The sequence below is a fragment of the Cardiocondyla obscurior genome, linkage group LG06 (genome assembly GCF_019399895.1).
Source record: "Cardiocondyla obscurior isolate alpha-2009 linkage group LG06, Cobs3.1, whole genome shotgun sequence".
Classification (NCBI taxonomy): domain Eukaryota; kingdom Metazoa; phylum Arthropoda; class Insecta; order Hymenoptera; family Formicidae; genus Cardiocondyla; species Cardiocondyla obscurior.
The window spans coordinates 9,163,945-9,189,474 of record NC_091869.1 but is presented as its reverse complement, the minus strand read 5'-3'; the positions used below and the strand labels follow the sequence as shown (position 1 = coordinate 9,189,474).

The window sequence follows — 25,530 nt, the reverse complement described above, 5'->3', positions numbered from 1 at the left end:
TGCTAGGGATTTGCGCTGCTAAGCGGAAGACCACTGTCTGACTGTTCTATGACTGGCCGTCTACCACATTTCCATTCTTTGAAGCCGTGGCGAGTGAGACAAATATGGCCGTCTGACAAAACATTCCAGGCATAGCAGCGATCAACGAGGTCGTCTCGCTTTCGCTGGGGCATGCTGTGCGTCGGTGATTGCAGGACATCGTTATCCTGATTAAGGTTTTCTGTGGTACGAGCGGCGAAAGAACGTTGGTGTAAACGTGGTGCCGAGGCCGAGGGAGGGCGAGAAAAGGTGCGCGATCGTCCGCGCGGAGGTCCATTCGTCACCTCGTTCGTGAAGAAAAAAAAAAAAAAGTAATAGGTGCACTGACGATACCGCTGGCGGTTGCGAGAGTGATCGGATTTCCAATCGCTTTCACAAGCAATCGCGAAACTGTCTTTGACTTTATCACTCTACAACGAAGACGAGACAGACGAAGAGAGAAAAAGAGAGAGACAGAGAGAGAGAGAGAGAGATAAAGACAGGAATTGATCGGTCAAGATCATGACGATTTTATCGAAGAAGAAGGCGAATGCGCCGAAGGACAGGAATCGCGAGGGAGGCGCCGGATCCGAGGTCGACGTCCATCACGGGGTAGTGCAGAATGAGCACAGTTCCGGCAGCATCGCGCTCCCGAACAGTCCTTATCAGGTGAGAGATGGAACGTGATTTCCGGACTTTGCTCTGTCTCTCTGCTTAAAGGGGCAAATTCTAAAACAGAAGTTTTGCCAACTCGATGATTAGGTGCGGGGTGCCAGCGGCTTCGCTGTCGACCTACATGGAGTCCAAAGCGATCATGGATCCCACAGCAGTTCCCTCGTGTTGACTGGCAACTCGTACGAGGTATGTCACATAGGAGATTAATCTTTCTTTGAGTTGTTTTAATATTTAATATATTAACAATATTATAAATGTTAATTATATTATGCTGTTGAACATGAAACTGCAATATGGCTAAAGAGATTACTATTTATTTAATAATAATACGATTTTTTTGTATAATAATACGAAATTTATTTAATAATAATATTTTTATTACAGACTAATGTTGATCGTCTAGAAGACAAACATTACGAAGATGGGAGTGGGCCGAGTCATGGTAAACGTCATAGACAGAGAGTCAGTCCTCACAGGTATTTGAAAATAGCGCGAAAAAAAATGGACGCTACAAAATATACTTCTTTTGTAATTTTATGTAAAATAGGTTATACAAACGGATTTGCACGCTTTTATAGTATAGGTTTATGCTAATATTTAATAAGGAATCTACTAATCTTTTTTTAATAGCTGTATTGGTAGACCTTCGCGCACAAAGCGCGAACGAGAGAGGGATAGGGGTAGAGAAAGAGAGAGAGAAAGGGAGCGAGAAAGGCAGGCTACTCCACCTGCAGCTTCGTGTAACTCACAAGGTAATTAAACAATTTTTTTTTTTTTTTTTTTTTTTTATTGTATAGCGTATATTTAATTGAATAAAAATGTGAAATAATAATTTTAATTTATTTAGGGGCAGATCCTAGCGTAAGTGGGAGAGTAAGCATCGTTGGAAATGCTCCAAATTTGGAACATGAATTGGCAAATGGTTACAACAGTGGAGATGAGTATATAGGACGTACTGAAAATAATCTTACATTAGCTGAATGGCAGGAGGTAAGAATGTTAAATATTATATAATTACAATGCAGTATCTAATATAAATTACATTTTGTGTCTAAAAATATTTAGAAAGATAGATGGTTTGAAAAACGCCTCAAGAAAAAGGGTCTTGTGTTAAAAAAGATGGCAGAAGATGGAGCTTGCTTATTTAGAGCAGTAGCAGATCAGGTTTATGGTGATCAGGAAATGCATGGAATAGTTCGAAAACACTGTATGGATTATATTGTAAGTGTAACATTAATAAGATAATATTATTTTATTTATTAAAATATTTTATATATATAAATTTATTAAAATATTTATTAAAATAATATAAGTATATTATTTTAATGCAATCTAATAAAAAAAATGTGTTTATCTTTTAGGCTTCTAATCAGGAATTTTTTTCGCATTTTGTGGCGGAAGATTTTAGCACCTATGTCGACAGAAAAAGACAAGAGTATGTCCATGGGAATCATATAGAAATGCAAGCTATGTCAGAAATGTACAATCGTAGTATCCAATTATATTGTTATAGTGCTGGTATGTCTTTTTTTAATTTATATTAGAAAAATTTACGCGTTATTTAATTAAACTATTGAATAATTTTTTTTGTTTTTAATAGAACCTATCAATATTTTTCATACTATGGTGGAAAGCGATAATGAACCAATTAGACTGTCGTACCAACGTAACAGTCATTATAACAGTATAGTTGATCCATTTAAAGCAACTATTGGTGTTGGACTTGGTTTACCGTCATATAATCCTGGTTCTGCCGATCGTGCTTTGATATCAGACGCAGTTCGTCAAAGTGAAGAATTGCATATCGAGCAGGTAATTATTACCCTCGTAAATAGGTATAAAAATTTATTTGATTTTGCAAGTATCCCAAAAATTTTCCTATTTTAATTTCATAAAAGACAATGCTAGAGGATAAAATAAAAGCCACTGATTGGGAGGCAACTAATGAAGCTATTGAAGAACAAGTAGCTCGAGAGAGTTACTTACAATGGCTACGTGATAATGAAATGCGTAAAGCAGTAAGTTAAAATCTAATTGTTATTGTATTATACTAATTTTTTTTTATTTTTTTTTTTTTTATTGAAACGGAAAGACTCAGACTCGATTTTTGAATTAAGCGTTCAGCCAGTAGTAGCAGTACGAGTACAGTTACGAGCGCACAACATAATCATTCACACTTTCATTCTCATGGAGGTCGTGGACAACAACGTAGCCACACCTCTTCTCCGACTACGACACAAACTAGCCAAGATAATTTACGCAATTCTCCAAAGGTCCGTTTTGTCTTTTACTTTTGCAAAAAAATTTAAGTATATTGTACAAGAATTACTTGTTACGATTATTAGGTTAATGATGCGGTACGATATAATAAAAGATCACCGCAACATCAGTCGGCTCAAGGATCTAGTATATCCCATCTGCCATCGGATTTTGAAGTTAAAATGATACCACAAGAGCCTGTGCCGGGAAGCAGCAAGGAAGCTAATGCATCTCCCGACATTTCATTGTTTAATCGCCTTCCTCCCGAAGTTTTCGGTAAGAATGCATTTTGTTTTATAATTTTTTTATATTTAAAAAAAAAAAAAAAAACCCTATTAACTTTTTTTTAAGTTTTATTTTTTATGAATAAATTGCATATGTATGTACTGTTTTTATTTAATAAAAATTAAATTTTATTAAAGATATATAAATAAACTTAGGATGTACCTTTTTCGTTAATTTTTTAGGTTTGACTGATTGGGAAGATAGCCAAATACTTTCACAAGTATTGGCAACATCACAACAAGAATACTTGGACAGCCTGAAGCAGTCACGCGTAGCAGCATCCGCTGGAAACGATAGCGCCAATACGATAGAGTCTAATAACAGTTCTATTAACAATTCTTGAAATGCAGTCGGTTACGACAAAGTTCAAAAGATATCAGAGTAAAGATATATACATTTATATATTGCAATATCATCTAATCCCATATTGTGCTAGGACATAAAGCGATTTGCTTTCTTATCTGTGAGTAAATGTTGCAATAATCACGATTTGAGTTTTTCCCATTTTTTTTTTGTCTCTTTTATCAATGTATAACATACGTATGGGGTTTTCTATGAGTACGTACGTTATAGTCGTTAGATGCTTTGTTAACACTTACAAAGTAGCTGTGTATCTTCGTTTTCGTTGTGGGTATCCTTATATTATAAAGTAAATCAAAATAACTTGCATTGTTTCTTTCAAAATTAATTATAAAAAAATTTTTAGTTTTTACTATAATAACTGCTGTCGTTGTTTTCTTTTTTTTTTTTTTTTTTTTTTTTTTAGTTTGATATTTATCTTAAAATATAAAGTATCCAATTCGTTTAGACAGACTATATATTCTTTGATAATCGTGATGTTTTCTCTTAATATAGTTTAGGTCACAACACTATAGAAAAATCTGCATCGCATTTGTAAAAAAGAAATAAATAAAATATCATTTAATTGTAATTTTAATATATTGATATTTAATTTAACCGTCTAAATATTAAGTGTCGTAGTATAAATGATAAAAATAAGTTTTTTTTTTTTAATATTTATGTTTTTTGGTGAAAAATTCATCAAACATTCTTTTCAGAATTGGATTTAATAATTTATATGGATAATTCTCTAGATACTTATTCAAATGCCTTGAAATTACATAAGTTATTCTTTTAATTGTATAAAAAAAAAATAATATATATGTATACTGTTAAGAATATTTCTATTTATAGTCTGCCATAACAAAATAGTCCTTCAATAAGCTGACTCACGTAAGCCTAGCAAAATATTTTTACATTTATCTAAAATAAAATTTAGTTTGGTATAAAATTTCAGTTTTATATTTTGCGGAAACAAAGATGGATGTGCGAATAAATGACTATAGATTTGAAAGTATACTTGGAAAGGGAACATTTGGGTATATTATTATTTGAGATGTGCAATTATACATATATTAATCGAATTTACATTCTACAGAATAATAAATTTTTTTAGAACTGTATACTTGGTAAGAAGAAAGAAAGACTTGAAGCCGTTTGTTATAAAAACACAAGACTTAAATGCAAATCATTCGCCTTTTGAGGTATATAATTGCATATTTAATTTTGTTTTTTAATTAAAATGTGTAATTCAATACATTGTTTTTGTATTTCAGAGAATACTGGATGAGATACGATGCCTACAGAAACTGAGACATCCAAATATAGTATTTTATTATGGAGCATGGAAAAAAAAAAATTATAGCTATATTCTTTTAGAATATGCAACTCGATGCACTCTTAAGGATTTACTAGAAAAACGGGAAGTACCACTTAAAGAAGAGGTAATTTTCTATTGTATATTGTAATTTTACAAATATTTCACGGACTACAAAGCACATCAATCGTAAAGAAGATTATTTAAAAAATATATTGTTTATTAGGATGCGCTGTACCTGTTTTCACAAATTATTTTAGGAGTGCATCACATACACTCGAACAAAATTCTTCACCGAGACTTAAAACCAGAAAATATCATGTTAACTGGTGGTCGCGGTGACATCGTTAAAATCGGTGACTTTGGTCTTTCAAAAAATATCCAAGAGTACGCATTGATTTAATTTTTAATTGATATGTTGCAGATTAATTATATATAATATATCGATAAATCCGTGCCATAAAAATTTAATTAAGTTTTTTCTATTTTACAGAGATTCAATAATTTGTCATGCAGGATCTTATTATTATATGGCTCCAGAAGTGCTGAATTTACAACTGTACGAACTTAAGTGTGATATATGGAGCATGGGCGTTATATTATATGAAATGGTTACGAAGAGACTTCCATTCCCAGCCACGGTAAATTAAATTATGAGACAAATATAAAATAATAGCATATTGTGCATAAAGATCGAAATAATATCATAGATAAGACGTGCAAATATTATTATAAATAGGTTTTTAATTATTATTTCAGAGTCTACCAGAAATTACGAAATTAATCTACAACAGCCCACCGCAGCCTTTACCGCAATGGTTATCAACATCCATTGTGAACTTAATATCGAAAATGTTGAGAAAGAATAGTTTACGTCGACCTCGCACCGATCAGCTCGTACTTTGCCCTTTTCTCGTTCCTTGCATTATTCGAGTACATCTAAATCTTGGGCGCGAAGTTAATCTCGCCGAACGAGACCATGACAACTTTGGACCACATGTTTTCTTAAAATTTCTAAATCCATTAAAATAATTTCATTAAATAACATTTCCATAAACATTTTAATCTCGTGGGGAAAAGAAAAGACATTACTCAATATTTAAATTAAATGACGTATTAATGTATCATTTTTTTAATGACTTAACTTTTTATAGAACTAACTTTTCATATTTTATAACGTATGCACAGTATACAAACTCTTTGTTAGCTAATGATAATCTGTATTAATTAATCGTCGGGAGGAAATTAAATTATGAACGGTGAATATATCACGCCTAAGTAATTGAAAACCTGCTGTTTGCGAAGTGATACGCGGAACCGATTTACCGCCAGTGGAAATGGTCAGATTTTAATCTTATTATTACGCCATTCTGCCTCGATGGAATTTCATTGTTCGACGAATTGCCATCGGGTTCCCCTGAACAGCGGGATGCGTAACAACCGGAAACTAAGACCGGAATTGTGTCTATACTGTTTCCATATGCCCTATGGCGATTCTGGAAAACCGTACAGTTCGCATCTCGTTAGTACAGATATCGTTCTGTCGGACTTACCACTGCCATCCGAAGTCTCTCGTGACAATACAGTGCGTAAAAAATTTTTTATTAATTGTTCTGAAGAAGAAAGAACCAAAGTGTTGGTGCAAGAGTGGGTAGTAAATCCGTAATAGGTAACGTCTCTAATATTTTTTTTTAATATATTATATAGTTTAAAAACGTATTTAGATTTTTAATTTTTACAAATTTGAATTTACTTCTATGATATAATTTTATATAAAAGCATAATATATTTTTCAGCGAAGTAAAAGTTAACCAAACTCCATGTTAAAATTATCATATCTCGAGGATCCTAATGATCCGATAATGGATGATACACGACGCGTCAAATTGTAAGTCCTGTGAAAAATAAGTAAGTTCTATTTCAAAACATAAGATATACTTCCATTCCTTTCTATTTCAGATACGTTATAAAATTAATTCATTTTAATGTTATATTTTAGTTGTAAATAAGAGACGAATTTTCCATTTTATTGACTTTATCTTAATTTTAATTTATTTATTCTTTGCAGATAAATTTCAAGAACGATATTTATATCCGGACATGTGGTGGATCTTAATATTGAGTACTTGCTTGCATTCTTCATGGAGTTTGACCTGGTACCCACCAGCTACCTTGAATGCGATGCGTGGCGAACAAATAGATCTTGTGGAGGCTGTTAATTCTACTTATACTCCTATCTGGACGAAAAGAAATACCGTGAAGAATGGTATTGCGGTTGACGACCCAGAGTCCGTTGATTCGATCGATTCGGAACAATCTCCCATCAATTCCGTCGATCGCGATCGGGAACCGTTGGATGAAGTAGAGCGCATCGAACCCAGGCAGTGGCCAGGCAAACCGGATATCCTACCGACCCGTAGCACCGCGCCTTTCACCACGGAAAGGTCTTTACCACCCAGATCTCCGCAGCCCACAACGCTGGCGCAAAGAGACCCTTCAGCACAAAGGTTTTTCTTTTTTTTACGATGAAATATTATGAAAATATTAATATTATAATGTTAATCGTGAAATCTTATATACCGTTTATACTTTTACACACTTGTAAGATTTCCTACTGCGCCACCTTCAACAGTCACCATCGATGAAGTGTTCTGCGATTTTGGACCAGCACCGTCAATGCCACTTTGCGAGTGGCAAAACGGTAATGGTGCCTTGGACTGGGCTTCAGGTACTGGAATGGGTACCAACTGGCTGGGTGGACCATCAACCGACGCCACGAGTAGCACTATGGAAGGAGGGTAAAAAAATGACTGGATTATCTTTCGAAAAATATACAGTAAAACATATTTTCTTCAATCAAAATTGTTAAAGAAGTTACACATATTTTGCATACGTATCATTTATATTTTTATTATGTAAGTTTTGCATTAATATTTCGTAATATTCCATTAAATAATCTTGATCGTGAATTAATATTTTAGATACGCCTTTCTGGAAACATCTCAAATACCTTTGAAGGACGTGAAATTCAAGAGTCTCGGAGGTCTTTTACATAGTCCACAGCTAGGCAGCACTGGAGTCTCCGGTACTTGTTTTATGTTCAAATATACCATGGATGGTCTCAGCATTGCGGGACTACGAGTACTGCTCCACGTCGGAACGGACGAGTTCTCATTTAAGAAAGAACAGACTGAAGAATTGCCTGAAGAAAATATCACAGCAACAGTGCCTTGTGAGCCGGTAGAAATCGTTGAAGAGCGTGTACTGTGGCACGCACAGTATTATACACTTGGAGCATGGCAGCAAGCGCAAATACTTTATACTTATCCTGAATTACATTCGGTACATTATTACAATTTGATTTATCAATTTAATAAGTAAATACAAAGGATATTAATAAAAGTTAAATTAAAATAATAATCTTACCATTTAGATAATTATTGAAGGCGTACCAGTGGACGCTACGGATCCATCACGTTTATATCGTGGATATATTGCTATCGACGATATAGATCTACAGCCTGGTACATCGTGCGTTGGATTCTGTAACTTTGCAGGTGGTTTTTGTGACTGGAATAACGATGCAGAAGATGATTTCGATTGGACCATAGTAAGTACGATATCAATTTTGCACTTATATGCGACAATATAATTTTAAAAGTATATATAAAAAAAAAAACAGTATAGATAAAAAAATATTTTTAAAAAAAAGTATATTTTCAGAGTCGTGGAAGCGGAAACCCCACGACCGGTCCGGCAATGGACAGCTCCACCGATCGTGCTACTGCTGGTGGTTATGCGTTCATTGATTCCAGCTTCCCGCGAAGACCTGGTGACACAGCGAAACTTATAAGTTCTAGCTTTCCGGCAACAATGCCAGATGCACCGATGTGCATGCACTTTTGGTTCCACATGTTTGGATTTGGAATCGGTTACCTAAAGTTATATCTTCGTCATTTTCGCAGCTCAGACACGCAGTTGCAAGAGATTTGGGGCCTATCCGGAAATGCTGGCAATGCTTGGTTTATGTCACAAGTTACGATCAGTTCTCTTGAAGATTTTCAGTTAGTTTTCGAAGCGTCAGTAGGAATTATCGGCATGGGAGATATCGCAATCGATGATATTTCATATGGACCAGGTGCTTGTCCTGGTAAGTAAAAAAAATTGTTTTACATTTACATAAAATTAAACGTCGATGTATTTATACAGAGTGTCATTTTCTAAATTTGTTTGGTTTGACAGTTTCACCTCAAGTGGCAGCTCCAATATCGCGAGATTGCACCTTCGAGATCGACGAGTGTGAATGGATCAACTCACGAGATCCAGATCGCGTCGACTGGGAAAGGGTGGCTACTCAAGTTTTGGGTCCAAGAAATCAAAGAAAACCATATAGTAGTGGACATACAATTAATCGACGTAATGAATACTTTTTGGGACTCGCACGTCTTCGAGGTGGCTCGCGAACATCCGGAGGTGGTACCGCTCAGCTAGTTAGTCGAAAGATGAAGGGTTCCGAAGAACCGCTCTGTATTACATTTTGGTACTTTATGTTTGAGCCTTTCATCGATTCTACAGGACCCAGTTTAGGTAGATAAAGTTTTATTAATGAAAATTTACTTAAAAGAATTTTATTACAAATTACAGAATTAATTTTAAATCAATTCGATAATTTTTTTAGGTGTTTTACGATTGTACGTGCAAGCAGAAGGTGACAGTTCGAGAGCTAAGCCTATATGGCAATTATATAATAATCAAGGTCCCACATGGAATTATGCTCAGACTAACATTAATCAAAATAAGGACTTTAATATCGTATTTGAAGGCACATGGGGTCCGAACAGAGCGAGTGGTAGTATAGGAATTGACGATATTGCATTTTATAACGGAAATTGCAGTGGTAAATATTTCTCCTTATTTTTCTTGTGTAATGTTACGACTTTTACTTTAAATTTATGTTTCTATATATAGTGAAACCAATGAGCGCAGTTGTTCATCCAGAAGATTGTAGTTTTGAGAAGGATTTATGCGGTTGGGAGAACACAACTGTTTCTGATAACGATCGTGCTGTGATGTGGCAGCGTGCATTTTTGACTCATCGGCCGGCTCAATTATTAGATAGAACGTTTGGTGCAACCGGTGATTTCGTATTCTTTGATATCTTTACAACGAATAAAGAATCGATAAAAGTTCAGTTACAATCGCCCGTCATTAATGCCTCACCTGACGAAGAGTTTGTATGTTTTTTCTTTTGGTTTGCTGCTTTTGGCGTGGAGGAATCTACCACTTTGCGAGTGATTAAAATAAGTGCCGAAGAAAATGAAGGAGAAAGCGAAGGCGAACAGGAACAACCGGTACGAATGTTACATAAAAAACTAAAAACTTGCATTTTTTATACCAGACGTGCATATAACAAATTTTGTCACGCGGCAACGAATTCCCTTTTGTTCTAAACTTATGATTATTGCAGTTATGGTCACTGACAGCTAAAGGATTGAATAATCCGCGACCTGTTTGGATGTCGGCACAAGTGTCGATTGAAGCACGAACTCCGTATCGACTTATTCTTGAAGGAAGCGCCAGTAATGGAGGTTTTGCTGTCGACGATATAAAATTTCAGCCTTTAGCATGTGCAAGTAAGGCTAACAAAATAAAATTCATATATAAAAATACACGCAAATAATGATAAAAAAAATTTTTTTTAAGTTCGACCAGCCAGTGCTCAACCGATCCAGAACGAGACCTGAGAAAGCTTACGTTAATTGTAAAATAAAATTTTTATATTGTAAGGAATTGTTTTTTTTTATCAAACAGTTAATAATCAAGATTTATATAAAATATTATATTTAGTTCATTATCAAACAAACTATTTTGTATAGATAAATTATTTTAAATAGAATATCATAGAATCACCTTTCTTTTTAAGTTTTTACAAAATACGTAAACGCTTGTAAAAAATCCCATCTTGAAAGTTATGATTAAAAAAAAATTTCTTAACGATAATATAAAAATTGTATCTTGTGTAGAAAATTATAAGACGAAAAAATATTATGAATATAACGATAAATTATATATAATAATCCTACCAAAGAAATCATAACTCTCCTTAAATACAAACTTAAAGGCCTTGGCTCTAACCTGACTTTTTAAATTAAATCGTTGTAATTTATTTTTATCTTCTGGACAAAAGGATTCAATAATCGTCAGGTCCTTTCTGTCGTTACCAGCTTCTATATGACAATCCTTTCCAGCAAATCCACCTTGAAATTGTATTTCAAAACTGGAGAGACTATGTTCTTCTTTAAAATTAATAAAAACCCACTGTGGACTTCCCTGAAATATATATAAAATAATTAAATTTTGTTCTTAATTTATATAACTAAATAAAAAGAGTTAATGTAATGATAAAACTTGGTTACTCACTGCGTCAGAATTCCAACATGTTTCACTACAGTTATCAAACATGTACTTCTTTCCATAAGATTGAACGTTCTTATTTAGCACAGAGCTCACCCTGAATAATACATCATTTCATTATTAATTATATTTAATTTAAATTTTAAGGAATTGTGTATATTCATAATAGGGTTTTCTTATCACTGTTATTATTTTAATTTATTAATAAACGTAAACCTTACCGGCACTCGAAATTACTTTCTGTCAGCAGAGACATCTCGACGTTTTTTCCCCTACAAAGAAATTATATCATCATGCGTGTATAAAAGTATATTGGAAAATACAAAATAAGTATGTGCTTGCAATTTACTGCAATTTACATAATTTATGTTTTCAGCTTAACCTGTCTTAATCTACCTAACCAAACCTAATCGACGCGCCATACTATGCGCAGCGCTACTTGCGTACTTGCTTAGTGCTTGGTCTTGCGGCGACCATAGGTCTTGCGACCATTAGTCTTGCGACCATCGTCGGTGAATGTGGTCGAGTCGTCCATCTTTACTGCTCTTCACTTCCCGTGCCATTTTTATTCGCGAAAGAGCACCGAAGGAGCACGGGAATAAGGTGGATGTCGTGGAATTTTATCGTGCAGTTTTTCAAGTTGACTTCGGCCGACGTAAACGAAATCGCAGACAGGATCGTCTGTTACCCTGAAGCATGGCGGAGTATCTGGACTCTGAGGCAGACGTGAGCGAGGTGAGTCCTTCCCGTTCGTTTTCCCGCTTGCAATTTTACGCGACGACGGTGCGAACACCACCGTGCTACGTCGCAGCATAGCACCGATTCACGGCGTGTGGATGTGTTGCAGGGTGAGGAGGAGCTGGATCAGAATGAGAAGAAGAAACTGAGGAAATTGAAAGCAGTGGAGGAAAGCGACGAGGAAGAGGAAGGTAAGTGCAAAGTGCTATTCACCTTAGCCGATCTTCGCGATAACCGATAATAATTTGTGCTTCGAAATATTCTTGCAATTTCGACTTGGACCAACGACTTACGAGTTTTCCGACTCAACTTCGCAGAGCACCTCTGTCTTGATTTACAACCGGTGTCGATTTTTCCTTTTTCTATTTGTTGCACACGATCCCAAAGCAGGTAACAATTTAGTTTGAACAATCGGTACTAGAGTCATTGTTCTAAAGCACATTGATGCAGAAACGATCCGCAGATAATAAGGGCTCAGAGTTTTCTTCCTTATGTCATCTCCAACGCTTAGCGTATCTAATTTTTTTTTTTTTTTTTTTTTTTTTTTTTTTTACGCGCACCGGCTATTCAGTTCAATGGATAGCTACGAGAATAATACAGACCCTGGCGCAAGCCTTTCGCGGTTTTTTAAAAACGCTAGAAACTGATTCAGTCAGCATTTATATTTGCAAAATTAGTTTATATTGTTTAAATCTATTTATAAGTGAAAGTTTTCTTTTGAATAATCTGAAGATTTGGTTGTTTCTTTTGATATCTTTTTTTTTTTTTTTTTTTTGTTTTTTGTCTTTTTCTTTTTTTATTCTATTTTTACTTGTTGAATTGAATTTCACCAACTATGTATCAATAGCATGTGATTAACTAGATGTGAATAAAAGAAGTAATTAACAATACACAATGCAGTACTGACGTAGCACATTTTTTAGATGACGAAGACCAGTTACGCGAGGAACTAAAAGATTTGATAGACGATAATCCTATAGAAGAAAGTGAGGGTGAAGATAGCGATGGCTCTAATCACCATAAGAAACGTAAAAAAAGTGATGATGAGGATTTCGATGATCGCTTGGAAGACGAAGATTACGATCTGATTGAAGAAAATTTAGGCGTTAAGCTTGAAAGAGTATGTTTCTAAATATTGAATTATTTTTTAAAAATAAAAAGAAAAGTTTATTAAATGATTAAAGTATTATATTTTGTATTACAGAAACGTTTTAAACGTCTTCGAAGGATTCAAGATGAGGAATCCGAGGAGGAACAGGAGAAAGAAGCAGATGAAGAAAAAGACGCCATAGCCAATGATTTGTTTGAAGGTTCTGGTGATGTAAGTATCGTATTGATTAAATAAAAAATTAATTATGACAAGGTAGTAAAAATTATTTATAACACATTGGTTATTTGATTATCTAATTTGCATTTTGTTTTTAGTTAAATTTTTGTTTGTACATAACTGCATTTAAATATATTCGAGATGTCTCATATTATTGTATATTGAGACCCACTGGAGAGCAGATAATCTTATTGAGACAAAGAATAAAGTTCCATGCTATTGTATACAATTCTAAACCATTATTGAGAAAGCAATTAAAATATCTTTTGTGTGCTTTTAGGAGGACGAAAGACGAAGTGAACGAAGTCATAGGCCAGAGGCTGAAACTTTCGAGGAAGGCAGTGATGAAGGAGAATATACTGACGCCGATGATTTTATTGTGGATGATGATGGCAGGCCTATTGCAGAGAAAAGAAAGAAGAAGAAGCCAATATTTTCTGACGCGTACGTGATATATTTTTTTACGATAATATTTTTTTAACGTTTCTTAATTTCATAAAATAAATTCATAATTATTTATAATTAGAACAAGATTTTAGTTGAAAAATAAAAGAAATATTTTTATTATTTAGAGCATTGCAAGAAGCACAAGACATTTTTGGCGTTGACTTTGATTATGATGAATTCGGTAAATACGCCGAAGAGGATTACGAGGAAGAAGAGGAAGAAGAAGAAGATGAGTATTTGGATGAAGATGCCGATACCGAACGGCCACGACGACCAAAGAAGCAGTTGAAGAAAAAGACCACTAGAAAGAGTATTTTCGAGATTTACGAGCCTAGTGAATTAAAACGCGGTCATTTTACCGATATGGATAACGAGGTAAAACATGATAAGTTAATGTTAAATAATAAATTATTATCATTGACATTTAATAAATATAAAGGAATATTTTGCATTAATCTTGAATACGTTGATTTTCTTTTTACTTTTTATAAACATAAAAATTAACAAGTAAATTTGGATTATGATCATACATTTTTTTAATTTACGTAACATACGTCATTAAAAAATAAGTGAGTAAGGGTAATAAAAATATTACAATATGAGGGGGAAAAAAAAGAAACATTTATTTCAAAATTAATTTCACTACTTTTAAATTAATTGACTTTAAATTGCAGATACGTAATACAGACATACCAGAAAGAATGCAACTACGATCCGTACCGGTTACCTCAGTTCCGGAAGGTTCTGATGAGCTAGACCTCGAAGCAGAATGGATTTATAAACAAGCGTTCTGTAAGCCTACAATTTCTATACAAGATGCTCACTTAAATGCAGAGGCAAAAGAACGAGCACGAAAAGGGCCACAGACTATTGGCAAAATCAAAAAAGCCCTGGACTTTATGCGCAATCAACATTTTGAAGTCCCTTTTATATCGTTTTATAGAAAAGAGTATGTGTTACCCGAGTTAAACATTAATGATTTGTGGAAGGTTTATAAATTTGATGCAAAGTGGTGTCAGTTAAGCCAACGAAAAGAGAATCTACTCAAACTATTCGAAAAAATGCGGACCTATCAACTTGATGAAATTATGAAAAATCCAGATGCGCCGTTACCGGATACCGTGCGAATAATTAAGGACGATGACATTGAGCGACTAAAAAACGTTCAGACAAGTGAAGAACTCAGTGATGTTTATAATCATTTCATGTTATATTATAACCACGAAATTCCTATAATGCAAGAAGCCGTACGGCAAAAAGAAAGACAGGCGCGACGTGAAGAACGAATCCAACGGCGCAAACAACAGATTGCCGAGGCGGAAGAAAACGGTGAAGATCCGCCGGAAGAGGAAGATCCACTGGAGGAAGAAGATGTTGATGACACCCTGAAGCAAGCCGTTAGAAGCGGTCCGTATTCGATTTGTCGGAAAGCCGGTTTAGATAGTCTTGCGAAAAAATTTGGACTAACACCCGAACATTACGCTGAGAATTTGCGAGATAATTATCAACGTCACGAAGTGGATCAGGAGCCGACCGAACCAACGACAATTGCGATTGAATACTGTTCGAACGCGCGATTTCAAACTGCGGAAGAAGTGCTGAAAGCTGCTCAACTGATGGTGGCAATTCAATTAGCACGTGAACCGCTTGTACGTAAATGTGTGCGAGAAATGTACATGGAACGCGCTAAAATATCTATAAAACCAACGAAAAAGGGCATTAAAGAGATTGACGAAAATCATCCGATTTACACAATGAAATACTTGAAAGATAAACCAGTACGCGATCTTGTGGGTGTTCAGTTTTTGAATCTGATGACTGCTGAGGAGGACAAACTTATTACGATCTCACTCAGTGATTCTATAGAGGGTAACACCAGCAGTAACTACGTCGATGAAATGAAGCAGCTCTATTGCCGAGATGAGTTTAGCAAACTCGTACAGGACTGGAATGCCTTGCGTGTAGGTAGCGTTGAAATTGCGCTCAATCGCATGGTGATTCCGCATCTGAAAAAGGAACTACGCACGAATTTGATTGCCGAAGCAAAAGAGTGTGTGATGCGCGCATGTTGTCGCAAAATGTACAACTGGATTAAAGTTGCGCCATATAGTTGTGAGTTTCCTGAAGAAGAAGACGAGGAATGGGATACTAGTAAAGGTCTGCGCGTAATGGGATTAGCTTATGTGCCTGACTACTCACAGGCAGCTTTCACTTGTTTAATCGCAGCCGATGGCGAGTGTACGGATTATCTACGTCTGCCGCATTTGATGAAGCGCAAAAATAGTCATCGCGAGGATGAAAAAGTAATGAAGGAAGCCGATTTACTGGCACTAAAAAACTTTATATCTACGAAGAAGCCACATGTAGTTGTAGTAGCCGGCGAATCCCGGGAGGCAATGATGATTGCTGCTGACATCAAAGATTGCATTGCCAATTTAACAGAGGAGGAACAGTTTCCTAATATTCAAGTGGAAATATGCGACAACGAGCTGGCGAAGATTTATTCAAATAGTAACAAAGGTAATTCGGAATTTCGAGATTATCCAGAACTATTACGTCAGGCTATCTCACTTGCGAGAAGAATGCAGGATCCGCTGGTGGAATTCTCACAATTGTGCACGGCCGATGAAGAGATTCTCTGCCTCAAATATCACATATTGCAAGATCAATTACCTAAAGAAGAGTTGTTGGAAAATCTGTATCTGGAGTTTGTTAATCGCGTAAACGAGGTTGGCGTAGATGTAAATAAAGCAGTTCAGCAAGCATACTGCGGCAATCTTGTGCAATTTGTTTGCGGTCTCGGTCCGCGAAAGGGTCAAGCATTGATCAAGATGTTGAAGCAGACAAACCAGCGATTGGAGAATAGAACTCAGTTAGTTACTGCGTGCCATATGGGACCGAAAGTATTCATTAATTGCGCTGGTTTCATTAAAATTGATACCAATAGTCTAGGTGACAGTACTGAAGCGTATGTGGAAGTACTTGATGGTTCGCGCGTACATCCTGAAACTTATGAATGGGCGAGAAAAATGGCAGTCGACGCTCTAGAATATGACGACGAGGACGCAAATCCTGCTGGTGCTTTAGAAGAGATACTCGAGTCGCCAGAACGCCTTAAAGATTTAGATCTTGACGCTTTCGCAGAAGAACTTGAGCGTCAAGGCTTTGGTAACAAATGTGTTACTTTGTATGATATTAGAGCCGAGTTAAACAGCCGCTATAAAGATCTCCGCGTGCTATATCAATCGCCGAGCGCGGAAAAATTGTTTGATCTTCTAACGAAGGAAACGCCTGAAACCTTCTACGTCGGTAAACTAGTGTTAGCTACTGTGGTCGGCATAAGTCATCGAAAACCGCAAGGCGATCAGCTTGATCAGGCAAATCCGGTGCGAAATGAAGAAACTGGTCTATGGCAGTGCCCGTTCTGCTTAAAAAACGATTTTCCCGAGTTATCAGAAGTGTGGAATCACTTTGATGCTGGCGCTTGTCCAGGCAAGGCCACTGGTGTAAGATTGCGACTAGACAACGGTATCTCAGGTTATATTCACATCAAGAATTTATCGGATCGACATGTTGCAAATCCCTGCGAGAGAGTCGGCATGGGACAAATTATTCATTGCCGAATTATTAAAATCGAAGTAGATCGATTCAGTGTTGAATGTACTAGCAAAAGCAGCGATCTCGCTGACAAAAATCATGAATGGAGGTAAGCTACTTTTTATTTAAAATATATTATTTATTTAAATTGTTACGATTACTTATATAAATGTAAATTGTAATTATATTTGCAGACCGCAACGAGATCCATTTTATGATACTGAAACCGAGCAAAGAGATATAAAGGTGGAAGAGGACGCAAAGAAGGCAAAACAGCGACAAATCTACGTAAAACGCGTAATCGTCCATCCGTCCTTCCACAATATCAGTTTCGCCGAAACTGTAAAATTAATGCATACAATGAAGCAGGGTGAAGCAATAGTGAGACCAAGTAGCAAAGGTGCCGATCACTTGACCGTCACGTGGAAAGTTACTGACGATATACTGCAACACATCGACGTTCGTGAAGAAGGCAAAGAAAATGCTTTTTCATTAGGGCAAAGCCTATGGATTGGCAGTGAGGAATTCGAGGATTTAGACGAAATCATTGCTCGACATGTGAATCCCATGGCTGCTTACGCTTCCGAATTATTAGATTTTAAATACTACAAGCCCACTGTAGAAGGAATTAAGGACAAAGCAGAGGAAATATTAAAGGATCAGAAGAAGGAAAATCCTAGTGGAATTCCTTACATTGTATCGGCAGCTAAGGTAAAGAAATAATATAACTCAATTAATTTTTTAATTAAGCGCACTAACAAATCTGTCGAGAATTTTTTTTTTTTTTTTTTTTTTTTTTTTTAATGTAAAAATAATTTTATTAATTTTCCTTTTACTAGACCTATCCTGGAAAGTTTCTACTTTCTTATCTGCCTCGTACTCGTTGCCGCCACGAGTACATTACAGTGACATCCGAGGGCTTTAGATTTCGTGCGCAGATGTTTGGTAGGTTGAGTGACTTGTTACGCTGGTTCAAGGAACACTTTAGGGATCCTGTTCCTGGACAAGCAACTCCGAGTACGCCACGTGGTGCTATGACTTCTAGAACTCCTTATAATACTACGCCAGGAACCGTCAGTGGTAAATCTATTTATACATTATTAGATACTGCAAAGCGCGTGCATACGTATGCGCTATTGACTAATTATTCTTTCTAAAAAAAAAAAGCTGTTTAGGCACTTCTCGTTTCTTTAAATAGTATATTTAGATATACTATATTCAGACATCAAAAATTAAATTGACAATCGAATAAATAATATTTAATCCTCAATTACAATTAAACAAAAACGGTCATTTAAATTCAAATATTATTTATTGCCACTACAATTACATAATTTTACGTGTGAAATTAATTACATGATTAATCAGCATAATTTATTTATACTTTGCCGTACACAGGATGTCCTAGAGTTTTCTTCCTTCCGCCGCATACTCCTGGGGCAGCTAGTGCTACTGGTGGCTACGGCGGAGTGCACACGTATCCGAACACACCGTATACCCCGTCTGGTCAAACTCCATTCATGACTCCATATCAGACGCCTCATCACACTCCGCATCATGGGCAGCCCACTCCCAGATATGGACAACAGACCTCTAGCCATCATCAAGGACCTTTCGTACATCCACCGCCGCCCTCGATGACACCTAGTCATCATAGATCTGCTCAATCGCACAGACCTACACCACCACCACCACCCATATCTACTCCTTCTGGTGATCCGACAGACTGGAAAAAGGCTGCTGAGGCGTGGGCACGTTTAAAAAGCGGACCTCGAGTCTCGTAAGTATGATTAAATAATACACGTTATATAAAAATTACATTTTTTTAATTAATTAATATATATTTTTAATGTTAGGCTAGTATTCTCGGTTCGATTATAATTAATAGTTGAATGTTTTCAGTGGATCGACGCCTAGATATGACGAATCCAGAAAAACTCCGCGTAATTATGATGAGTCGAGAAGTAGACGTACTCCTTCGTACAAATCTCCGCGAGGTACTCCACATACGAATTCTAGTCCAAGAAGTATGTCTCTTAGCGGAGATGGTACTCCTCTATACGACGAAAGCTAACTCTATATTTTATAGAAACCTGTACATTATATACTCAAATAATTAGAAGAATTATCTGCAGAATATTTAAATTGATCGAAATATACTGGTAAGTAGTACACTAAAAGGGGCAGATGTGGCATTTTCGGCAGAGAGCAACGACGGCGACTTACGTACGTGACTTTTTTTTTTCTTTTCTCTCGGTCGCCGAGTACGGGGTAGGAAATAGTAGGTTGCGTGCGTTCCCCCTTAGTCCTCGGTGACCGGTGCTACGCGGAACATCTACGCGCGAGCTTCGTGTAAAATTTGACGCATCCCACGCCAAGATCACGTACGCTAACCGCCGTCGCAGCACCACGACGAATGCCATTCCTGACGGTGAGTGTACATACTTAATTAATATTGATAAAAATAATTTGCTTTTAATTAACATTTTATTTATGAGAACATTTTCTTGTATAAAAATAAAAACAGATTATCTTGCATTTGGATTAATTAGAATTTTTATTTAGTTATACACAAGTAAATTATGTACATTTCTAGTATAACTTAATTCAAAAAATAAAACATAGTATTTGATACATACGATTTATACTTATAATTGTTAATGGCTAACATTAAACATCAAAGCAATATATTTGAAGTACTTCTATAATCCTTTAGCTTTTTACTGCTTTTATTACGTTTTAATATTATTTTGATATAATCGTGCTTTAAATTAAAAAATCTCAAATCTAACATATTAATTATATTTTTTATATTCTACTAAAAAGTAATGGAACTTTTGTATTATATTGTTATAAATTAAAATTAGATCTTATGATTTTGGCATGCATGAAGAATTACTGAGAAAAGAAATTAGAATTTTTTTATCATCACAGTAAATTTTTACAAAAAAGTTTTTAAAGAACAATCATTTACCTTTTTAAATAAATTATACATACTTGACGAATACGCATACAAAATAAAGCAAACTACATAGATTCGTCTTCTGATAAGTCGTCTTTTGGAATATCGTGATAATAAATATATGTCAGTTCTTGATTCTTAGGTGCTTTTGGTGAAAAATAATAAGCTGAGTAATGCCTAAATAAATAACGCGTAATAAAAAATAATATAATGAATTATGCATTACTCAAATAAAAAGTTATATATTAAATAAAAGTATATAAATTACTTGGAGCTGTTTGTGTCCTTATGTACAATTTTATCCGGAGATGTTTCTACCTTTTGTCGCTTTCTTAATGACATTGTACACCGTGGTGATTCTGAATTTGCATTTTCCTTTGTTGAAGATTTGCGCAAACGCTGTATAAAAAAAAAAAAAAAAGTATAGTTTATCGCTTGATAAAAAACACATTACACAGCTTTTTTTTTAATTAATTTTAACGTTACCTTCCGCAAATTTCTTTTTTGTTTTTTTGTATTACTGAACCATTCCTCATCGCCGGAATTACTACTAGACGAGAGCGACAAGTTTCTTACTAATCGTTGCTTGCACTTGATGGATTTTTTATGTTTCTTTGAATTAACGGATTTATTTTCATCGTCTGCACTTTTACTCTGGAATAATTGTTTAGAAATTAAAATATTTTTTATAAGAAACGTCTAAATTAAAAAATGTATATATTTTAAAATTTAAATTTAATTTAAATTCAGTTTTATATAATAATAGCTTAATTTTAAATCTAATTTTGAGAAATGTACATATTTTGCAAAGACTTAATTGTAAGAACTTACTTGATTTTTATTTGAACCAGGAGTTTTATTTAATTCGGAATGCACTAGTGTTTGTTTATTAATATTTTGGTGCTTCTGTGTATTTTTGACGAAACTCATTCTTTCTTTCTTGGTTTTTTCAACATTCTACATTTTATAAAGAAAATTATATATAATTATCTTAAATATTATAAAGACAATATTTTTGTAATTAATTTTTACCATAGTATCTTTTCTAACTTTTTTGGGACTATCAGTCGGTGAGAGCAAGATATTTTCTTGCAACAAGCCAGGGCTATAAACTGGATTATTATCTTTCAAACTTACACGTTCACCTAATAATATTAAAAAAAAAAAAAAACCTTAATATTATCTTTTTATTTCTTCAAAAAATGGATTTATTCTTATTATTTTTTCACATAAAATTTTACTATTAATTATTCATTTACCTGTCCAGTAAGATAACGGAGGCAAGATTCGACGGCCTCTAGAACTAACAGGTGCATTCAGTGAATCAACTGTCGTATTATTAAGTTTCTCATTGAATTCGATAGTATCTAGAAAACAAAATAATTGCAGCATGTAATCTTGTTGAATATATGTCTTTTAAAAGGATCATATTTTACCATTCATCAAATTTTTCCACTCGAGACAAAACTGATCGATCTTTGTAGGACATCCGTAACGACACTGTCTCACAAGTTCCTTGGGAATAGCTAAATACAACGAAGTAATTTTTAATTGACGAATATTTATTAATGCTCAAATATTGTCGAATTTCAAATACTTTACTGCGCTTGTTGTCGTTTAAATGACCAAGAAGCTGATAAAATTCATGATCCACCGTTTCAATTAGCGTCGCTGATATCCTCTTTGCAATGATGTTTGTCGTAAAATTCCTATTCACGACATGGCCAACCTCGCTATAAATTATTTAAAATTGTTTATTAATTATTATTTCATTGTAAATCATATTATCTAAAAGAACTTACTTGAGTAATTTTCCTTTGAAAGTTAAACCTAATTCAGTTTTTGATTTCTTATAATGCACGACGTTTGGCATCCACGAGGTTAATACTTTAAAATTGTTTAATTCAGTGTCCAGCTCACTGGTTTTAGGTTGCTTGGTTGTTGGATTTGTCGCTGGTTTAGTAAGATTTATATTCTCCGATTTATTTTTATTTGCCGCTGTTAAACAAATCTCTTTTTTATTATTAAGTATTATTTTCAAATGAGAATCATTAATCGCAGATTTTGTAGCAACTGACGTTTTCGACGTGGATTTATTCTTAGTTCTTTCCAGCAACTGATTATTTTCGTCCTGCTTATCTTGATTCTTGATAACTTGTTTTACATCATACGTTTGTCCCGCCTGAGAATTTGTTTGCTTTTGTATTTTCAGATTCAAATGTACCGGCATCGAACTGATTATTGTCGGCTTAGATTTTGTCTCAATATCTTGTTCGAAAAATTTTTTACGTATTTTCGAAACAGCATCAAGCTTCTCAGAAAAGACGCTATTACTTTTGCTAGTTATTACATTATTTTCGTCCATCTTAACGCGCGATGCTTTTACATTTTCATCCGTTTTTCGCGAGCTCGAGCTAACAGTCACAACGTCAATATCAGAATTTTTAGTGTAGTAAATATCTGAAATAAGTTGCAACTGCGCATCTTTTTTAATATTCCTGTAAGGAAGTTTCTGTTCTTTTGTTAAAACATTTAAGTTGTCTCTTTGTGCCTCAAAATCGAGGAATTGTTTATTTCGCGTTATTGATTTCTCTCCTTTGTACTTATCGAAATTATTTATCTGTATTTCTTGATCGAAAAACATTTCTTGTGGTCTTTGAATATTTATTTTCCTAGAACACTCACTCGCATCATTAATTATTTCCATATTGTCCTCAGAGATGCTAATGCAAGATTCGGAAAACAAATCTTTGTTAGTGTTAACGACTGAATTAGCCGTAGATTTTAACTCAACGTTCTTTTCTTCTTCATGTAACAAACTCGACTTTTGAATATTTGAACAAACACATTTCTTCTTTATTTTATGTCTGTATTTCTTTCTGAACGATTCTTTAACTTTTAAAACTTGTTCGATAGGTATTTTACATACACCCGCATAAGTTTCGCTCTCTGATTCATCTAAACTTTTATTTTGTCTCGGTTCAACGCTTGCTACGTTTGATAACTGAACAGTATTCAAATCATTTTTTATACTTCCATATCCTAAATCGAGAGAATGTCCGCTATTCAGTTTTGACAGTTTGTTGGTATTTGCACAATTATAATTGCTCGTTAAATTCTGTTTCAATGGTATCACTTCCGAATTGAAGGTTTCGTTACTTGGGGAGACTACTAGATCATTACTACATTCCGTTCCAGATTTGTAAGACACCATATAATCTAAACAATCAAACATCTCAAAAAACTTGTTAATATACTTTGAAGAACAATTTTTGTCTGCTAAATTGTTAATAATAATGTTCAGTTTGTCTTCTTGAAGAATATCCTGTATTTTAGTAATTTTTTGCGGGCTAGATGACGAAGTTATATCTATTCTGGAATTTTGTTCGTTATCCTTATTGCACAGCGACTTTTCATTTATTTCCACGGCAGAAACTTCATTTTTCTCAAAATCAGAAATAAAAGGTTTTACAAACGAAGTATTCTGACAGCTTTGTGTGTGTGAACTATGAGCAGAATAATTACGATATTTTTTATTCTTTTCAGTTATACTGTTTCCAAGATTTTCAGTCTTTGTGCACTTATTTCTGTTAAAAGGCTTTGTTGCCGAATAACGTTGGTTAATATTTAAACATGTCGCATCTGTTACTTCGGTCTTTAAATCATCATCACTGTCAGTAATAGGAGTAGGCCAATGAAAAGTTACTGGACATCCTTGGCTGACATATGTCCTCCATACTTGATAAACATTTTCCCAATCGTCAGGAAAGCCGTTATAAAATTTTCCGCGAACATAATCCGGTAATGCTGTATAAAATGGTAAGTTATTAATATAAATTATTAATTATTATTAAAATTAATAGGGTTAATTTAACAAAATAAATTTTATAAAATTTTTTACCATTTCTCTCATCAACAATATTTCCTTGCAGAGTATATTTGCTCTTGTACTTGGATTCGACGCATTTTACAGATATTCTTCTTATAACTGGTTTACTACGTACAATTTGTCCACTGCATACAAAAATATTGCAAATAGTTAACAATCAATATCAATGTTTAAGATGAGAATAATTAATGTAGAATTTTTGCACTCACCATTCTAATGTTCCTTTAATTATCAACTCATATTGATTATTTAACATAACTCTCCATTTTGTAAATGTTCTGTCCATGTTAAAATAATTCTGTATAGATGTGGTTGGTACAGCAAAAGTATTGGTATAATCTCTGGTAGAATTAGCAGATATCAAACCAGGAGCACTCTTCAAAGAATTTGTGGAAAGTTGAATAGATCTATCACATACAGTTGACATTGCCTTTTTATAATTTAATACTGTTTGATTGCTTGGCAAACCCTTAAAAGACTGACCAACTGTATTTACTACAGGAGGGGGCATAAGAAGCCTATCATAATTATTCTGTTGAAAATGTTTAACAGATGAAGTAGAAACCATTGGATTTTTTTTTATATTTGAACTGTTTTTCCTTAACAGCATATTTCTTAAATTATTGCTAGAAGCTATAATCTCACTCCTGATGATAGAATTTTGATGTGATTGAGCTGTATAGCTGGAATCTAAATTTTCAAAATTAATGCTGGAGGTGCTAGGCCAAGCTTTCATGGTCATTATTTTATCATTGGTCGCGTTCTTCTTGCATTCCTGTTTTAGTGTTTCAAGTTTTATCGAAAGTTGTAGTTGTTTGTACCTTTCATCTGCTTGCAGCTCCCCAAATGTAGTCTGTATTAGAGATTGAAAATACACATTATAGGCTTACGTTTAAAAACGTATAATTAGGAACCGCAATAATCTACTGGTAGCAGAAAAAAAATTTATTTACATTTTCATGCTGGGCATGTATACGTACCTTATGTTGATGTGCCATCAGACAATTTTTTTTTCGAGGTTAGGTAGCTTGATTATACCAGCAATCGAATATTAAAATTGTATTCTAAAACACTGAGAAAGAAAACTACGAATTTGAAAAGCCGCATCAAAATGTAACAACACAAATGTCAATTTGTGAGCTATAATTATTTCTACATTCCACTTTTCAAATTATCTGTAACGACGTCACAGATTCAGCGTATCTTCAAATTTAAACGAATTGTTGCTTTGTGTTGCCTCACAATGAATGTAAAGCCTATTA

The 25,530-nt window shown here is 34.5% G+C and overlaps 6 protein-coding genes across 11 annotated transcripts; 4 read left to right on the top strand and 2 right to left on the bottom strand.

Annotated features, from left to right (window-relative positions):
* Positions 1-89: 89 nt before the first annotated feature.
* Positions 90-3,726, top strand: Duba (Deubiquitinating enzyme A). Its single transcript, XM_070657552.1, has 12 exons — positions 90-687; positions 781-879; positions 1,078-1,169; positions 1,324-1,445; positions 1,541-1,683; positions 1,759-1,914; positions 2,055-2,211; positions 2,294-2,505; positions 2,592-2,711; positions 2,811-2,966; positions 3,039-3,228; positions 3,420-3,726. The coding sequence occupies exons 1-12, from the start codon at positions 541-543 to the stop codon at positions 3,578-3,580; spliced, it is 1,755 nt and encodes a 584-aa protein (XP_070513653.1). The 5' UTR covers positions 90-540; the 3' UTR covers positions 3,581-3,726.
* LOC139103148 (serine/threonine-protein kinase nekl-2) lies at positions 3,587-6,160 on the top strand. Its single transcript, XM_070657564.1, has 7 exons — positions 3,587-3,700; positions 4,535-4,616; positions 4,694-4,781; positions 4,854-5,021; positions 5,121-5,281; positions 5,388-5,535; positions 5,654-6,160. Exons 2-7 carry the CDS (start codon positions 4,558-4,560, stop codon positions 5,924-5,926), a joined length of 897 nt encoding a protein of 298 aa, XP_070513665.1. The 5' UTR covers positions 3,587-3,700; positions 4,535-4,557; the 3' UTR covers positions 5,927-6,160.
* Positions 6,161-6,296: 136 nt separating this feature from the next.
* LOC139103136 (MAM and LDL-receptor class A domain-containing protein 1) lies at positions 6,297-10,805 on the top strand. Of its 4 annotated transcripts, none has more exons than XM_070657548.1 (11): positions 6,297-6,563; positions 6,691-6,782; positions 6,963-7,401; positions 7,501-7,692; positions 7,876-8,236; positions 8,328-8,504; positions 8,618-9,044; positions 9,137-9,481; positions 9,573-9,791; positions 9,863-10,245; positions 10,362-10,805. In XM_070657548.1, the coding sequence occupies exons 2-11, from the start codon at positions 6,761-6,763 to the stop codon at positions 10,572-10,574; spliced, it is 2,778 nt and encodes a 925-aa protein (XP_070513649.1). In that variant the 5' UTR covers positions 6,297-6,563; positions 6,691-6,760; the 3' UTR covers positions 10,575-10,805. The 4 variants fall into 4 exon arrangements, with proteins under 4 accessions (XP_070513649.1, XP_070513650.1, XP_070513648.1 ...); XM_070657549.1 differs by having other exon boundaries at positions 6,297-6,782; positions 10,362-10,527; positions 10,598-10,805; XM_070657547.1 differs by having other exon boundaries at positions 6,297-6,782.
* Positions 10,718-11,735, bottom strand: LOC139103153 (nuclear receptor 2C2-associated protein). Of its 2 annotated transcripts, XM_070657575.1 has the most exons (4): positions 11,668-11,735; positions 11,530-11,580; positions 11,315-11,405; positions 10,718-11,224 (listed from the first exon to the last, which is right to left on the bottom strand). In XM_070657575.1, coding segments are annotated over exons 1-4 (429 nt in total). In that variant the 5' UTR covers positions 11,670-11,735; the 3' UTR covers positions 10,718-10,939. The 2 variants fall into 2 exon arrangements, with proteins under 2 accessions (XP_070513676.1, XP_070513677.1); XM_070657576.1 differs by having other exon boundaries at positions 11,530-11,670.
* A 133-nt stretch (positions 11,736-11,868) lies between these two features.
* On the top strand, positions 11,869-19,955 carry LOC139103132 (transcription elongation factor SPT6). The gene is made up of 11 exons (XM_070657530.1): positions 11,869-12,043; positions 12,156-12,237; positions 12,970-13,166; positions 13,251-13,367; positions 13,654-13,817; positions 13,946-14,195; positions 14,495-17,526; positions 17,612-18,128; positions 18,257-18,497; positions 18,816-19,197; positions 19,320-19,955. The coding sequence occupies exons 1-11, from the start codon at positions 12,005-12,007 to the stop codon at positions 19,489-19,491; spliced, it is 5,193 nt and encodes a 1,730-aa protein (XP_070513631.1). The 5' UTR covers positions 11,869-12,004; the 3' UTR covers positions 19,492-19,955.
* LOC139103135 (uncharacterized protein MAL13P1.304) lies at positions 19,956-25,522 on the bottom strand. Of its 2 annotated transcripts, none has more exons than XM_070657545.1 (12): positions 25,222-25,522; positions 24,478-25,121; positions 24,281-24,393; positions 22,182-24,186; positions 21,982-22,112; positions 21,816-21,905; positions 21,639-21,746; positions 21,412-21,524; positions 21,211-21,336; positions 20,866-21,033; positions 20,648-20,778; positions 19,956-20,556 (listed from the first exon to the last, which is right to left on the bottom strand). In XM_070657545.1, the coding sequence occupies exons 1-12, from the start codon at positions 25,264-25,266 to the stop codon at positions 20,445-20,447; spliced, it is 3,786 nt and encodes a 1,261-aa protein (XP_070513646.1). In that variant the 5' UTR covers positions 25,267-25,522; the 3' UTR covers positions 19,956-20,444. The 2 variants fall into 2 exon arrangements, with proteins under 2 accessions (XP_070513646.1, XP_070513647.1); XM_070657546.1 differs by having other exon boundaries at positions 25,249-25,522.
* Positions 25,523-25,530: the final 8 nt, after the last annotated feature.